This window comes from Prorops nasuta, unplaced genomic scaffold, assembly GCF_024137725.1.
Source record: "Prorops nasuta isolate Cenicafe-Biocafe unplaced genomic scaffold, Cenicafe_Pnas_1.2 PNAS00009, whole genome shotgun sequence".
Classification (NCBI taxonomy): Eukaryota; Metazoa; Arthropoda; class Insecta; order Hymenoptera; family Bethylidae; genus Prorops; species Prorops nasuta.
In genome coordinates, this window is record NW_027116806.1 from 7,965,967 (window position 1) to 7,979,978 (window position 14,012).

The window sequence follows — 14,012 nt, forward strand, 5'->3', positions numbered from 1 at the left end:
AAAAAGATTTCTCACGATTTTGCGATCCACCTACTTTCAACTGATAAGCAATGCGCCAATCTTCTCAAGTCAGTTTTCTAATTGACACCCCCCTCCCCCTCTTTTAGTTATAAACCACTTTTTCTGTCGTTTCTCCGACAAAATACACTGAAACAAGGTATATATACACGGTAGGAGGTTTGACGATATCGAAAAGCGAACGTAAAACGTATCTTTGCTGTTTATTTCGTCGTTTTCTGAAAATTCTTGCGATGCTTGGAGCCTCAGGGTTGAATATTTGCATCGTTCCAAGAACCATCCCGCCGAGAAAGAAAATTTCAAGACCTTCCACTCATGAACAGCTACCATTCGCTCTCTTTGTAATTTACGAAGTCAGGAGTATTAGATTGGAAATTTTCTTGACAGGCTTTTACCTTTGTATCCATTTTTATTTACAGCCCGATGTCGAAAGTCTGCTAAATACCCAACTGACATTGCTGTCGTTTAGCTGTTAAATGCTCGTGATCCTATCGTGATACAGTACAATCTTCTGGCAAGCTGCTCTTAATTTTCCATCGTTAGGAGCAACGCTTTGATCAGGCTTATCGAGGACCTGTCGACTTAACTATTAAAGCTGCTGTATAAATATACAAATTTCTTATATTTTTCAAGCTTTCAACATTGCAATTTTTATAACCTAAACACCATCGTAATAATTCGCTCGAGGCACTGGCTGTAAAATTGTCCATCAAGCTTGTCAGTATTACATCTATTTTTATTAAGAAGTTTCTTATGGAATCTACACTACACCATTTTCTTAAAGTTCCGTTTAATTACGTCTTCTTGAAGACTACAAAAGTTCCTGACAATTTCAACGAGACTGTCTTAAAAGACGAATTCTTCCGTAATTACTTTTTCTCAGGGAAGAGAGAGGAGGAGAGGGAGAGAGAGAGAAAGAGAGAATCATTTGTTAAGGGTTAATGATGAAGATATGTATGTTTTTACCATTGAATGAAAATAATTCCTTGTTTTTTCTTTCAGAGGAAGTATTCAGCTCGAATAAAGCTTTATGGTTCTCACCGAGTGGGACAAAATTAGCGTTCGGATATTTCGATGACTCTCGCACGCCAATTATGAACATCCCCTTTTATGGATATCCCGGTAGCCTGACTTTCCAGTACACGTCGGCTATCCCCATTCATTATCCAAAGGTAAATAATATTTTTATCGACTTTTACAGGGAGACAATTATTGGGAAAAATATTATTTCATTCTTTCTTCTGAAATATACATATATTTGTACATACGATATAAAAGATGCTCGTAAATGGATGTTTTATGAGCTAGCCAGGTTCAAAGAGGGATGGAAAAAATGAGTAAATGGACATTTTATGACTTGGTAATTAGAAGCGTCGTATTTCCTTGGCGAGTAAACATAAAATGTCTTGAAAAAAGCACTTCTTTTGCCCAGGGTATTAATCAAGCTTTATAAAAACCTATTGAAAAGAGACTCAGGTTTCTCCATTTGGTTTCTCCATTCAGTGCAGAGGCTTTAATTCTCGGTTAGAAAGCTTTCACCCTCGAAGCTTTCGTTGTATAGAGAGATATTCGTGGGACCTTCACTTAACCGTCAGAGAATTCTAAAGTGGCGCAATGTTTCCTTCGCGATGAAACTCATTTTCCACTGGTGCAAGTGTTTCCTTTGTATTCGGAAAAATGGATTATCACGCTCATGCATAATACACGGGCTATTTCCCACTGACTCTTATATTTATCGAGCAAGAAGAAGCAGACTTCTCGACGCTTACAAATGATTTTTAATATCTCATACCGTAATTTACAGTCTTTCGATTAATATTTCCCTCTAACTGCGAAATATGCAAACGTTGCACTTGCGGGAGGAAAATGAAAATAATTAGAGCAACACAGTAATAACGATTAGGTCAAAGTGATGGAACAATTGGCTTGATTAAAAATATCGACAGTAACGCGAACCAAATTGGATCCGTTTAAGCTTAATTATTTTTTGTTTTAACCGAGTGCAATGGGTATATAAGTTTGTATGTATATGCGTATATTTAGCTAAATTATCCTGCGGACCAAAATTCAATATTGATTTGTCGAGGGCCATGTACAGCCAGAGATGGAAAAGTGTCGAGTAATTTTGCTAACGAAAAAATTTCATTACAGAGTGGAACGACAAACCCGACTGTTAAACTATTCGTGGTTGATTTGGAGAAAGTGGTTGCTGGCAATGTAACCTTAATCGAGGTCGAACATCCTCGGGAGCTCTCGTCGGTGGAGAGAATCCTGGCTTCCGTTGCCTTCCCGACTGACAGCCTCGTGCAAGCCACATGGATGAACAGAGTTCAAAACGGAGCATACTTTCATCTCTGTGACGTCAACAGCAACAAACCCAATTGCTCAACCGTACGTACACTCCGACTTCACTCGTGCAAAATAATTCCAATCTTAACTACAAACTCACCTCGAACCACTGCCATTCACCTCAAAGAAGAAATATTTTCATCAAAGTCAATTATAATTTTCTCAAGTCCTCAGCAAATACCAGCTTCGGCTCACCGCTTGCTCTCTTTATAATTAGCTTATTTTCCAAAAAAATTTCAACGTAACTCTCGCTAATGACTCTTAAGTATTCTATATAGCACATATCTTATATAAAGTGCATTTGCAGGATTTTCAATTGAAATGTTCTCCAATCGAGTTTTTGGGAACTGGGAGAATTTTTGGTATACTATATACACATTCCCCTATCCCTTATTCTCTAATGTCCATTAACTGAGAGAGCAAGTTTGACCAAAGCCAACAAACAAACATGATAATCGTTGTTTTAGGTTCTATCGTACTTCGAGCGTAATGGCTGGGTAGAGCAATTCGAGCCGCCCAAATTCAGCGAGGATGGCACCGCTTTCCTTTTGATACTGCCACGTAAGCAAAAAGACGGTACCGATTGGAGACACTTGGTCCACGTTTCCAACACAACAACCAACCCTACCACCACTGCACTCACTTCCGGGTACTTTGTCGTTACCGAGATAGTTTCTTGGGATGAGAAGAACTCCAACGTGTAAGTACTATTTTGCCTTAAACTAATTAACAGTTTTAATGGGCCAACGTCCAAAAGCGAATCCCACTGACAAATCACTCGTTTTTACACATTCATCTAATCAGCTATGCTCCTATAGCTGTTTCATTTGCAAATTCTCCCTCCAACGCATTTCTACTCGATTTTATTATAGTCATCTCGAGGCTTCGACTTTAAAAACAAAAATACGATAAGAGACAGACAGCTGAATAAGATCAGACACGAATGAGAAGAATTTACTGATCCTACTCTGAGTGTTGCGAATAGTACCAACCTCTGCTCTTTAAGGCACATTATATATTTTATCCTACTTGCTTGAAACCTTTAATGTTCGCTGTTTAAAGGGAATTCAGGTTAAATCCAAAGTGGTCAAATACGTGATCAATCAACCGCTTAACGTTGATCGAAATGGTGATGGTACCAGCTTCTACTTTTCAAGGCATACCACTTTTTCGCACTTGTCTGAAATCTTTCATTTTCGTTATTGAAAGAAAATTCAGGTGAAATCCACAGTGGTCAAATGCATGATCAATCAACCGCTTAAAGCTGATTGAACCGGAGATAGGACCAGCAACCACCTTCTAGGACACGCGCCATTTTTCAGAGCTGCCTAAAATTTTAAATTTAGCCTATTGAAGGAAAATTCGGATGAAATCCAATGTGGTCAAATACATAATCAATCAACCGCTTAAAACTAATCGAACTGAAGATTAATGTCCTATGTAGGTACTTTTAGTCTTTGATCTTTGAAAATCGATATATCAAAACTCTCCAAAGTCTCATCTACTTTAACATCTCCAATAACCAGATCTCACGAGCCAATAATTTTGACATGTATCTAAGAAACTAGCAAAGTAATGAGATATTTTAGTTTCAATTTCTTTGCTTTAATTAGTCTCTTTGCATAAATTCACAAGAAAAAACTAATCAAGTGCTGAGCTAGCTGAAGGTTACATTCGCGTCTCACTAATTACTTTGGAGTTTAGAGAGATTTTGCAGATATGAAACTTGATAGAAAGGAGACGAGAGTCAAAATCATTTGTTCATTGAAAAGAGGATTTCGAGGACTCGTCCCATTAAAATTCTGCCAAATTCGATCGTAAAAAATAACTCTATAGACTTTTCGTTGGTTTGATCGAACAAAGAATAAGAATAATGAAATGGCAGGAGTATTTGTAAGGGAGTAATGGAAAAAAGCAGAACTTAAAATGTTAACGGATGTTAAAAGAGAGAGAGAGAGAGAGAGAGAGCTATAGTGCACCAAAGAAAAAGAAGAGAGAACAGTTTTTATATAATGCAGACCCTCGAGTTTCTGGGCCTGATGCCTGCTAGGCTTTATCGGTTTGAGCGATTCGTAAAACAGTTTTATTTCTCTAGCGTATCAGCTGAAGAGTAACGCTCTTCGAAGAACGGATGCTACAAACTTTTTGACAAGAGCCGAAAAGTTTTAGCATTGAAGAACAATGAAGGTTGCTAAACGCTGCACAGTCAAAGCTGTGTACGTCGTTTTCTTCGCAAACTTTCACGATCCTGTCATTCTCGAACGCATGTACTTAATGAACTTAACGAACTTCTCCTTCGTTATACGCTTCCCTTTACGCTCACGGGATATCCCCGCCTACCAGGACACACTGGACAATGTGCGTGAATTAATTATAGCTGCGATAAGTGCACCAGCTGTACCCCCTGCCTGATAGTTTTAATAAAGTATAAGTTATTGCAGAGCTCCGTCGCTCTCGTTTCACCTTTTTTTCCTTCTTTCTCCAAAAGACGAATAATAACATGCTAAAACTTTATTTCTTTATTTGTCACTTCGTTAATTAAAATTATACTGTATATTTAACAGCCCGATATGAAAGCTACGATATGAAACAATTTTCAAGATACAAAAATAACAGGTATGAATGTGCGTGTGATATTACGAAGCATAAATTTCCATTCCAGCCAGATTTCAATGCAATATATCGCACATTCCGCGTTTATGAACTTCATTTCTCAACCTCCGATTGACGTATTTCGACCGAATTCGTTAATGGTGACAAAGTATGGATAAAGAAAATTAAATGACGCTTCGATGTAATCGAGCTGATGATTTTTCATTGTTTTTAATTCAAGAATTTGATGAGAATTAGCGTTAAAGAGGAGACTGTGGTGGTTTGTTGGACTTTCAAAGCAGCGAATTTGGCGACGAGAGTAGCAGAGAGATAGGGGTGGAGGGAAGATTTCTAATTAGATCTACGAACTAAAGAGTATCAGTGGTTTCATGCCGGCCAACGAACACGAACTCGACGTTAATTGCAAGCGGAAAATTTTGTCATCAAAGTCGACCAACTCTCACAACACTCGGGGCCTGCAATACGCAGCTCGTTCTGTCTTTTTACACTGGTCAATGTTTCAAAACTTTGGATCTGTCGTCGCATGCCTCGGTTTGTAAAACTTTTATTTCTTGTTTTCTTTTCATCGATATAAGCTTATATATATTATTAATTAATCCAATCTATCATTTCTCTCACATCGCAATATAAGTCGTAACTAATTCAACTCTCTAATTTGTCATTTCAGTTGCGATGTTCTTCTGCGTTAGTCCCTTTTAAACCCTTTTTCTCCCTCTCTCCCGGTCTCTCTTCATCTTTATTGTTGAGGAGCACACGTTAGGTTTGTGTATTTTTTTGCGACACTCGCTGAAGTAAAATTTTAAATGAGCGGCCTGGTACGTGCGTCGCTTCGGTACGAGCCACTTTCTGAATTATGTGCTTTATGAAAGGCGATGAAAGTTTCGAGCGAAGTAATTTCAACTTGGCCTACCTGTCACGGGGATTTTATTCATTTACGCGCGTGAATCCGTTCCTCCCTTACACCTTTCGGCTTACATTAGGTTGGCACCCTCGCACCATAACTCTACGCACATTTACTCTCTCCCTCTCCCTCTCCCTCTCTTCAGCCTCAACGACAACTCAACGTTTTCTTCCAACGACCCTCCACTCACGAAAATTTGATGCCGAAACTCTCTTATACCTCGCTATTTACCGGCCTTATTAAATTCCACAGATCTGGTGATTTAACGCGGCTAACGATCGAATTTGGAAGGAACAGTTGGCATGTGTACTTGCACGCGCGTGCATGTGTATTTTATTATAATTTAGCAAAGTTTAACGCGATTCGTCATTAGAGGAGTGCTTAAAATTTGTAATGCTCGGGAATCCTGCGGAAAATTGGAGCAGAGAGGAGCTGCATTCCGCACGTTCGTCCAGCACAAATCTAGCAGGGTAAAAGTTGGGACTGTAAATTCTTAAGATCCGATCTTCGCCAGCGACCATTCTCACGTACGGCAGTTCGTCTCTGAATGCAGAGATCGATCCAGTCTGCAAAGGGTCCGACCAACGCGAGTTCTCGCGGGAACAATAAACGCTTGGCCCAAGATATCGGACCTTTTCTCTCTCCTCGAGATCCACCACATCATCCCTTGCTTCCTGCGCAATCCTATCCTCCCACCCTCACACTTCTCCATTGCTTATCCACCCCAGTACACAACTACATCGCACAACCAATCTCGCCACGCACCGAAACTTCCGAAACATTCTAAAGGATATTCGCCTTCTTGAAATTGATTGTTTGCCAGAGAACAGGAACGCGGCTTCGTGCCCAGAAATTTATCGTGAAAGACCCAATAAACGCCCCTGAAGAAACGCACATCCTTTGCTTTCTATATATACCCCCTTCTGAATTATATATATATATATATATATATATACACACTCTTCGAAAAATCCCCATCCAATCAGTCTACGGAAATATTTAAAATACAACGAAAACAAATTTTCAAGTTTCATCACAGTTTTCTAATACTCTATAGTCCGTATTTCAAATGATTCATATACATATATATATATATATATAGTTTTGTAATCAAAATCTGCCAGAGAACAGCAATAAGGTTGTTGTCCTGATATTTAGAATGAAAGTTCCAATAAATATAAATCTGCAGAAGAAGCAAAGCATTCTGATTTGCTTATCCCATACTTTTTGAAAAATTCCCATCGAATAAGTCTGTAGAAATATTGCAAATTCAACGCTGAGGAATTCCCAACATTAGACAGTTTTTCTTTTAGAAGAATCTAATTTATTCCATCGTCGAAGAGCTCTTCGTGCAATATGTCAAATTCAAATTTTCCTTTTTTTGTAATCCCCGTAGAACTGCGGTCTGCTACCTCTGATGGAGATGGTTTTATAAGGGTTTACAGTGAATATTCCTGAATACAACGCGTTGAGTTTGATAGCCCTTTCGGATGAAGTCAAGGCCGAACGTCGATCATGCTTCATTCCCAGTACCCGCTGTGCCATAAATGGTACCTTCCAGGAATGACACGTGGTATGCACCAGCTGCTGCTGCTTCACGAGAACTGTAATCAGAATGTTGTGGCCCATCGAGACCAATATAACTGAACCAAATTAACACGCGTCTCTAGGAAATTAAATTCCGTTTCTGTACGTTCATAAGCGCGCGTTTCGCCTTTAATATCTTTTAAAAGTTATCTCTGACGCGAGAAATATCGCAAGAAACCCTTCTCTGCAAATTCTACCGTATACGAGTCTCGTATTAAAGGCTGTTGTACATTTCGGTCATGTAGATCCAAAGTTTTTGATATAATTGTTTTAACCTATTAGAATTAGTAACTCATCGCGTTGTTCGATTAAATTTGATTCACGTTATTAGTTTTATAATTGAAATTTAATTAAGATTTTGTTTCAACAGCACGGTTTGTATCGTTGAAAGAATAATTGTTGGTTATAAAGGAGAGTCACTAGAAGATTTCCTGAATGCTCGACCTCTTAAACTATAACTAGGTTTAAGTCAACGTTAACTTGGAAATATCGTAAAAGTTTAATTGTTTCAAGAATGAAGCAGTAAAGAGCTGGTCTATCGGTCTTCATATTCCACGTGACTGACGAACTAGCGAATTTTCGCCATGGAGAGGCTTTAATCACGAGCTTTCAAGAATCACTGAGGGAGACGAATATATATATATATATATATATATAACTGCATGAGTTTGATTCCTCTATCAAAGAAGGATAGTAGCCCTTTTCAGAAATTTTTCCAGTCTTTTGGAAAATTTGAATCGTTGGATCGATGACTCTCTCACGTATTTTCTTATTAGCAAAGGGATTAATTTGATCAGATTAAGCAGACGAGGACTCTTCTATATAGGAGAATGAACAAAAGTGAAAGTTTAACGAGCAATTATAGCTGTTTGCTAGATTTGACGAAGACGCTTGGTCGATCTGGTCTTCGTGGGAACCAGAGGTTTCCCTGTGTCAAAATAGAAGAAGCACAAATCTGACGCTAGGGAAGGAACGACGAGCGGTAAAAGCAGCTTGCCAGGGTCGTCCAAGATTGATGCGATACTCTAAATTAACAGGATTCTCAAATTAATCCATTTTGAATGGCCTCGGGACTCATCCATCTTGGCTGCCATCGAAGCTATGAACGACTTGGTCCTCGAACTCGTCTCAGACTCCCTGTGTGTTCTTCGATAGTCAGCTCAAACCGACCCATTGGGATACCGAATCAACCAAACTTCTCTCAGCTATGCGCTCCCATTATTTAGCCCAGAAGTCTGCTATCCTGTGACCTTGAACTTTCACCCCCAAGATCGATGAAAAGCACCGAGCTTACGATCCTTCTATATATAGTATTATTCTACTATTCTGTGTGATAAAATGAACCAGAGAAAATGATAACATAAGATATAAGGGAAGGTATGGGTACGAATTCTTGATGTTTTGCGAAATTGGCATATAAATCAGAAACAAAAATGGAACAGCAGACAAGGTAAAATTATCGAGGAGGAACAATTTTTCCAGTTGAAATCTTTCAATAGCGCTGAAATTGCCAATTTTCAAGAAACCAATAAGCACACCGATTCTAAAGTTACCGCAACGAGCAGCTATTGTAACATTTATAAAAGCTGGAATAATCAACATCAATACTGCAATGCCTCAAGCTGTAGGAATTCAATTAGTATCGATCCTAATATTACCAGAGTACATAAAGTCTTGTTAAAACAAATGCCACTGTATATTATATATGTAAATATATACAAATATATATATATATATATATATATATATCGACCAAATGGTTGACAATAGCAACCTTATAAAGTTAGATAACACAAATATAACTATAAGAAAAATGTTTGTGTATCTTTATTAAATCTAGCCTTTGATGAAAAAATTATCGAGGAATCATCTCTATACTAAATTTATACGTTTAGCAAATATTAACCGGTCACCCGGTGTATATAAGATATATTATATTAAAAACAAAACCATTCAAGTACTGCGAACAGATATCAAAAAGCATTCGTTCATTGCTCCAAGCTCGAATTAATAAATGTTCATTGGTTGCTGTTGATAAAACGCGAAACTCGTTCATTCTCACATTTTCATGCATCAATAAGCTCATGCAAAAATTAACTTCAGTTTATAATAAAACCAATATATTAAATCTTGACCAATCGAACTTGTATGGACGGTGATTGGGTTCTCTCCGTATATGCAATGAGCGTATTTAATTTAATGAAATTCTTAAACAGTGTGATAGAGCATATACAATGAGGATGCGAGCTTCACACTGAATATAAAAAATTCGATACGTGTTGGCGATATAACCGAGTACATATTATGTTATTATACACGTGGTGGGGCACTTAACATGCTACGGGGCACATAGGTATAGCGTGAGAAAATGTTTATCTCGTTAATTGCATTAGATATCAATTTTTTGCATTGGACCTTTTAAAGCTCTTTTCTATTTGCATTCAACATTATATCGTATGCAAAAAATTGATATCTCTTACAGTTACGCAGATAAACGAATTTTTAAGTTTTAGCTTGGTATTGTAAAAAGATGCTTAAGCGTGACAATGAATTAATTGAGAGAACATAATAACTCTCACAACATGATACATTTATCGACGTTTAGAGTACAGCTTATTTAAAAAATTAAAAAGTGGAAAGTGAAAAGGTTTATCGTAAATTTCGAACACCCATGCAGCAAATGGTTCTTCGTGATTCGTGACCGTTACGTGGCATGGTTGTGGCTTTATTAAAACTTGTAGACAGAATTAATTTTGCAAAATAGAAGTAAAAACCCAGGTGAAAATGTGTCCGGGGAGCAAACTTGCACTCACATTCATGAGTCGCCACAGTGGCGTAAAAATTGGAAAAACTACACATAATTCCCCAGCGGTTAACAAATGCCTTTACAAAGCACATACATTTCCTTTCATTCATATATACATACATATATGTATATACAATCCTTTAGAAGGATTTAAATAAAATTATCATTACAACGAGTGCCATGTATAATAAAAACTGTTTATCCTGGAATTTGGACTAAACGCGAACTATGCATACGTAACGAAAGGGTTAAAATTTTAGCGAGTGATGTAAATATTGTGGTTTGACAGGGGAAAAACGATCAGTCAAATAAACGTTCGATTTCTGGTTGTCGAAAGGTGGAAGCACCCGGTAAACCCTTGAGGCGCTAAATTGACAAGTAGCTGACGCGAGGAATTTGATTCTTTTGCAGGTATTACCTGGCTACGACGGAGCAGGAGTCAGCTCAGCAGCATCTTTACAGGGTGTCCCTGTCGTCGAAGAATACTACGAGGCAGAGATCGAAATGCCTGAGCTGCAACACCGTGAGGGAAACAGATGGCAGTCATTGCTTGTTCAACTCGGCCGAATTCTCCAGCGACAATTCTCACTACGTGCTTGCCTGTGCTGGCCCAGGAGTACCTGACATTTCCATATACACCAAAGTACGTCCTTCTGCAATTCCATCGCCTTCCCTATACCAGAATAAACATACATATAGGTACTCTGACAATCAGTAGAATTGCTACCAAAGCTTTCAACAAACTAATCTACTCTCTCTCTCTCTCTCTCTCTCTCTCTCTCTCTCTCTCTCTCTCTCTCTCGAAAAACAATCCTATATACTAATGCTTATTGTTTTCTTATATATTATATACAGACCGCTTGAGAAACATGGCTCGCAATTCTCGTGCGTTATTTCATACTACATATGAAAAGGAAGGATACGATTTTTATTGGAACGAATTCAATTGTTGAAGTGATTTTGCGTCTGGCACTGAGGGAGCGACTCTGCGAGCTTTCGCGCGATGGTAGTTGATAATTTTCCAATGTGTCAGCATGACTCGAGGCAGACGAGGCAGTGGGGAATTCCTGCCTGCAGATCTTCCGTCTTCTTGTGGTATTCCGGCCCTCCTCAGCTAGATTTCCGTATCCCCAAGTACAGCTTGAAGAACGTCTGGCGTGTGCTGCATGCATACTTCAAGTTCAAGCCTCGGATAGCCCAGACTTTCCATTACAGTCGTCGAGGATGTGTTGTTCCCCTCCTCCCACATCACCACCATCGCATCCTCGAGGCTACAAGTTTCCTGCACGCGAAACAATTTATTCAGCGATTTACCCACTTCCCTCATACCTTGCCATTTCCACCGCGTTCTTCGACAACTCGTTACATTTTCATAGCTTGAAATATCACTTTTCCATTTGCATACATGTTCCTTGAATTCATGCCATGCATTATGCAAGCTTCGCAAAAAACGCACGATTCTCAAAACTGACTCTGACTACTGGGGATCGCGAAACAAACTTACCTACCTGTGGTACCACTATAGGTTGAAGCTTGCAAAAGGTTTGAGGGATTTAAGCAATACGATGCTCAGGCGAATCATTCATTCATGTGTTAAAAAAAACTTGGAGAGACAGACTTACATGAACCCTTTTAGCATTTTCAATAATTCTACTGTGTGGCTCTGAGCGAGGACTTTTTCCACTTAAAACTAGTAGTAAAGTCGAGTTTCGCGCTGTCAAGTTTCGTCTTCAAGTGGACCTTTTCCAGGATCTTAGCATTACCACAGCTTTGGAGCGAGTACTAGTAGGCCACTCCTTGCCTTTTTCCTTTTTCTTAGCCATCTTTTCTCATTCTCTTTTTGCAAAGGATTTTCAAGTAGGATCGAACGGTCGTTAATAATTCCTCTTTGCCGAGTCTTGCCCAGGCGATGGATCGAGCTTAGCTTGAACCGGAAGGAAAGAAGGAGGGGGAGGGGGGGAGGAGACACGATGCTAGCATCCCTTTTGTAATTGGATTATCGAAACGAGAAACGAGAGCTACAACGATTCGAAGGTTATCGAATTTTCCTGCAACAACGAACGGGCCATTGCTGCGGTTGAAAACTACCACAATACATATTTTCTTTGGATAAAGTCGACTATGGTTTCAACTCGTTAATTATCACAATGTACCACTATATTTCTCGACTTTTAAAAATAATTTCTCTCTCTCCCAAATTTTCCTCACGCTGCTTGTGATATTCAACCATTTTTGGACAATTTTTTTAATTTAAGTATATATCTCAATAATTGCAATTTAAACATGTGTTCATTTACAGTAAAGAATTTTTTGAACTTCTCCAAGACTGGAAGCCTAATTTAAGCTTTAATTAGTGCAATATCAACTTTTTCATACTTAAACTCGCTAAAAAATTACACAAATATTCTTATATTTAATAACAATAAGCAAGTGGTCCAAGAACAGACAAGTACTCTACCAATTTTTTACGAATATCACGTGTCTCAATTTTCAACAGATTTCTCTCTCCTCAAGAGTTGCGTAGATTTCAAGCAATTCTGTATCCTCAACTGTTTTAAAAAATGCTTCCATTTTCGACATATCATTCCGTTAAATTATCCTTGATATATCGAGCGACATTGCGAGGTTTTTTACCTCCGTGCACAGATTACACTGAGAAATACGAACGAGCTAGCCGTGCATCCTTATTTACCGCTTCGTATACGTAAGGGATAAAAGCGTGCTCAGTTTCTTTCCTACACAGCATCTACGTGCTTCGAAGCAACGAACAAAATAGATATCCGTAAAATTATTACCACCAAGCTCAAATGAATCATTCTTAGTCTACAGTAACATTATATTCATCGTCCTTTGCATTGAACGTAGGGAAAAGGTATTATAATAGTAGAGACATTATCTTCTTGGATAGCCACAGTATCACTATATATGCAGTAAAACGAATATAGATGAGAACCGCTGTACAACAAAGATTCCAATATTTCTGCAAAGCGATACGTAAATTCGAATTCAATTTCCAAACCAGAGCCATTCAAATTCGACTTGTAATTGATTGTCCGACTTGAGATAGCCTTTACTACTTAATCACTCTTAAAAACTTATTTATATCACTGAGACTAGAATTTCTGGGATAATTGCGAGGAAACTCAAAATGAGATTGGCAAATTTGTTACAGAACCAGACGAAAGTTTTGCAATGGGAGGATAACAATGATGTAGCGACGATCCTGGCTGACAAATCGCAGCCAATAGTGCACAGGTACACCGTGCCAGTGCCTGGTGGGTTTAACGCACAAGTGAGACTACTGATACCACCTGAAGCAGATTTGACAGGCTCAACCAAGTATCCCATGGTCGTTTATGTGTAAGTTTTCTCTCTATCTATAATAGTTACTCTATAATAATACAAAAAGATAAGAATAATTATAGAAAACTATACGCGAAGAATTTAATATATAATATTTATGTAGCACGATTAAGAGAGTAATTGTGCTAGGAAGAAAATATTTTCCGGAATATGACAATGTTTAATGTGGAATATAAAGCACCGTCGTGGCGAGTGAGAAAAGGGAACAGTTGGGCAATTTTCTTGCTGAAACGAAGCTCATATTACGCCTATAAGCCTTTCATACTCTTAAAAGTTTCCTGCGCGCTGCGTCGGCACCGCCTACAAATTAGGCGTTATTAGGATTTACGCCGGAAGTTATATCGGCACTGACAACAATGTGCCTGTGCTGCGCAG

At 38.5% G+C, this 14,012-nt stretch overlaps 1 protein-coding gene across 2 annotated transcripts in view; it reads left to right on the forward strand.

The window, feature by feature from the left end:
- ome (dipeptidyl peptidase 4 omega) overlaps nt 1–14,012 on the forward strand; it is a 182,363-nt gene that overhangs the window by 157,518 nt on the left and 10,833 nt on the right. For both annotated transcript variants that reach the window (XM_066731811.1, XM_066731812.1), the window contains 5 exons: nt 1,021–1,190; nt 2,170–2,409; nt 2,835–3,067; nt 10,686–10,917; nt 13,447–13,634. In XM_066731811.1, the coding sequence (XP_066587908.1) occupies nt 1,021–1,190; nt 2,170–2,409; nt 2,835–3,067; nt 10,686–10,917; nt 13,447–13,634 (1,063 nt within the window). The remainder of the gene's footprint in view (nt 1–1,020; nt 1,191–2,169; nt 2,410–2,834; nt 3,068–10,685; nt 10,918–13,446; nt 13,635–14,012) is intronic.